The sequence below is a fragment of the Triticum aestivum genome, chromosome 7D (assembly GCF_018294505.1).
Source record: "Triticum aestivum cultivar Chinese Spring chromosome 7D, IWGSC CS RefSeq v2.1, whole genome shotgun sequence".
NCBI classification, from domain to species: domain Eukaryota; kingdom Viridiplantae; phylum Streptophyta; class Magnoliopsida; order Poales; family Poaceae; genus Triticum; species Triticum aestivum.
Window position 1 is genome coordinate 633,503,488 of NC_057814.1, and position 2,427 is coordinate 633,505,914.

The window sequence follows — 2,427 nt, forward strand, 5'->3', positions numbered from 1 at the left end:
TAAAAGGCAAAGGTAAAATTTATTAAAATGTAGGATGTACATGTAGTTGTGTCTTCATTTGAAGTAATTTCCCCCTCTCAAATTCTGTGCAAGTGCACACCACTTATTCCATCATCATCTTGTTGGTTGTGCTCTTGATGAGCTCCCAAGCACTCCTCACATGCCTCTCCTCCTGCAGCGATGACCCCACCGCAAACCGGAGCACGATCCTATGACCAACCACTGTGTGCGCAATGTATGCCTTACCGGTCTTATTTAGGTTCTTCATCAGCACACGGTTGGCCTCATCAGCATGCTCCTCGGTCATGGCTCCACTGGCCTTGATCCTGAAGCATACCATGGCAAAGTTCCTAGGCACAACGATCTCAAACCGGTGGTCTGCGCGGACAAGACCTTCAAACATTTTGGCCATGGCGATATCACTCCGGATGTGCTCCTGGAGCTTGGCGGTGCCATAGGTGCGCATGACCATCCACAACTTGAGCCCGCGAAAGCGGCGGCCCACGCCGACCTGCATATCTTTGAGATCGGTGACCTCGCCAGAGTCGGTGGCATCGTTCTTTAGGTACTCTGGGTTGGTCTCCATGGAGTCACTCAGGCGGCGAGCGTCGCGGACGTAGAGGCAGGTGCAGTCGAGGCAGGTAAGGAGCCACTTGTGTGGGCTGACACTAATGGAGTCCACGCGCTCGACTCCATTGAGGTGGTGGCGGAACTCTGGACATATGCAGGCGCTGCCGGCGTAGGCGGCATCGACATGGACCCACGCGCCGAACAATGCGGCAACCTCAGCGACAACGCCCACCGGGTCGACAGCGTTGGAGGACGTGGTACCCACCGTGGCGCATACGTATGTCGGCACGAGGCCAGCATCAACGTCAGCCTGCATTGACTCGAATAGCTTGGCCGGGTCGAGCTCGTAGTGGTTCTCTGCCGTTGTAGGGATGGAGCGGATGTTGGCGGGATCAAACCCAGCGAGGCGGCATGCCTTGAAGAAGGTGGAGTGGGTTTGGTCGGCGGCGTATACTGCCAGGCGTGGCAAGCCGGAGACGCCTATAGAGCCACTCCGACGCAGCGCGGCGTCACGAGCGGCGACGAGCGTGACCAGCATAGCCTCGCTGGTGGTACCGAGGATGATACCACCGCCGGTGCCACGACTGCCAGTGCTGGTGCGGTTCATGAATGTGGCGGGCAGGCGAAGGAGTTGCGCAAGCCAATCGAGAGCAAGAACCTCCATCTCGGTTGCCGCGGGGGCGGCCTGCCACGTGAAACCGACGGTGTTCAGGGCAGAGGCGATGAGGTCGCCAGCGATGGCGGCGGCGCTGTTGGTGGCAGGGAAGAACGCGAAGAAGTTTGGGCTGGCCCAGTGCGTCATGCCAGGGACTACAGAGGCCCCGAGCTCCTTCATGGTGACGTCGAACGGCGTGGAATAGGTGGGTGGAGACGACATAAGTTCGCCCTGCGACAACAACATGATTCAAAATTTCAATGAAATTCAACAAAATATCGGTAGGTTTTTATAATCTCAAATTCATAACCAAATGCAGACAATTTTAAATCAAATTTGAAAAAGGTTATATTATCAAATTAAGCAACTTTAAGATGCGTGTAAACTTTAAATTACTTAATTTAAAAAATATCGATCTGCTCCTGATGCCACGTTACTCCATAGGCCCTTCTTTTTTTGCATGCGACATGCCGAAACGTCCGCTCGACTGAAAATTCTTCATTTGCCGAAATTTTAAAGCTTGCCTGCAGGTAGCCTGGCTTGACGTCCGGGAGGACGGGCATGGACTCAACGTTGGCGTAGTAGTCGGAGACGAAGTCGACGGCCTTGTGGAGGTAGGCGCGGACGTCCTCGGGGTCGAGCGGCTGGAACGCTGGCTTGTCGTCGGGGACGGCCAAGACAGAGGTGACGCTGGCAGTGACGTCGGCGATGTCCACGGAGCTGCCCATTATCAGGCTGCCGGCCGGTGATGAGAGTGAAGAGAGGAGAGGAGCTAGTGAGCTACGTACGTGTGCGTGCCTAGTCGGTTGCCTGGGCTGGGTTGAGTTGCCGCTTCCCATGTGAGGTGTATATATACACAAGAGGGAGGAGCAGGAGCAGATCGATCGATGGAGTGCACGAGAACGGCGTGGTTATTAGAAATTGTAAGCAGAGATTTTATTCGTGGCATGTTTTTTGTCTGTTGTCAGACAATCTCAAGGCCACCCCCCTGTAGATGCATGAGCCAAAAGAGGAACGATCCTCTATGGCAGTCTGGCTCCCATCTGGAGCGATCAAGGCCGTTAATCATGCTTGGGCCCATAAGTTGGGGCGCATATCAGTGCTTGCTCCTTTTTTTTTGGGTACACGCAAATCGCATTTTCAGCGAACGAGCACCTGTGATCAACTTGAACCTGCAAGGCCGGTATCTCGTCCGGAGAGAC

General features: G+C 54.6%; 1 protein-coding gene across 1 annotated transcript; it reads right to left on the reverse strand.

Moving 5' to 3' along the window:
* Window positions 1-2,033, reverse strand: LOC123168788 (tryptophan decarboxylase 1). Its single transcript, XM_044586654.1, has 2 exons — window positions 1,750-2,033; window positions 1-1,456 (listed from the first exon to the last, which is right to left on the reverse strand). The coding sequence occupies exons 1-2, from the start codon at window positions 1,951-1,953 to the stop codon at window positions 104-106; spliced, it is 1,557 nt and encodes a 518-aa protein (XP_044442589.1). The 5' UTR covers window positions 1,954-2,033; the 3' UTR covers window positions 1-103.
* Between the last annotated feature and the right edge of the window lie 394 nt (window positions 2,034-2,427).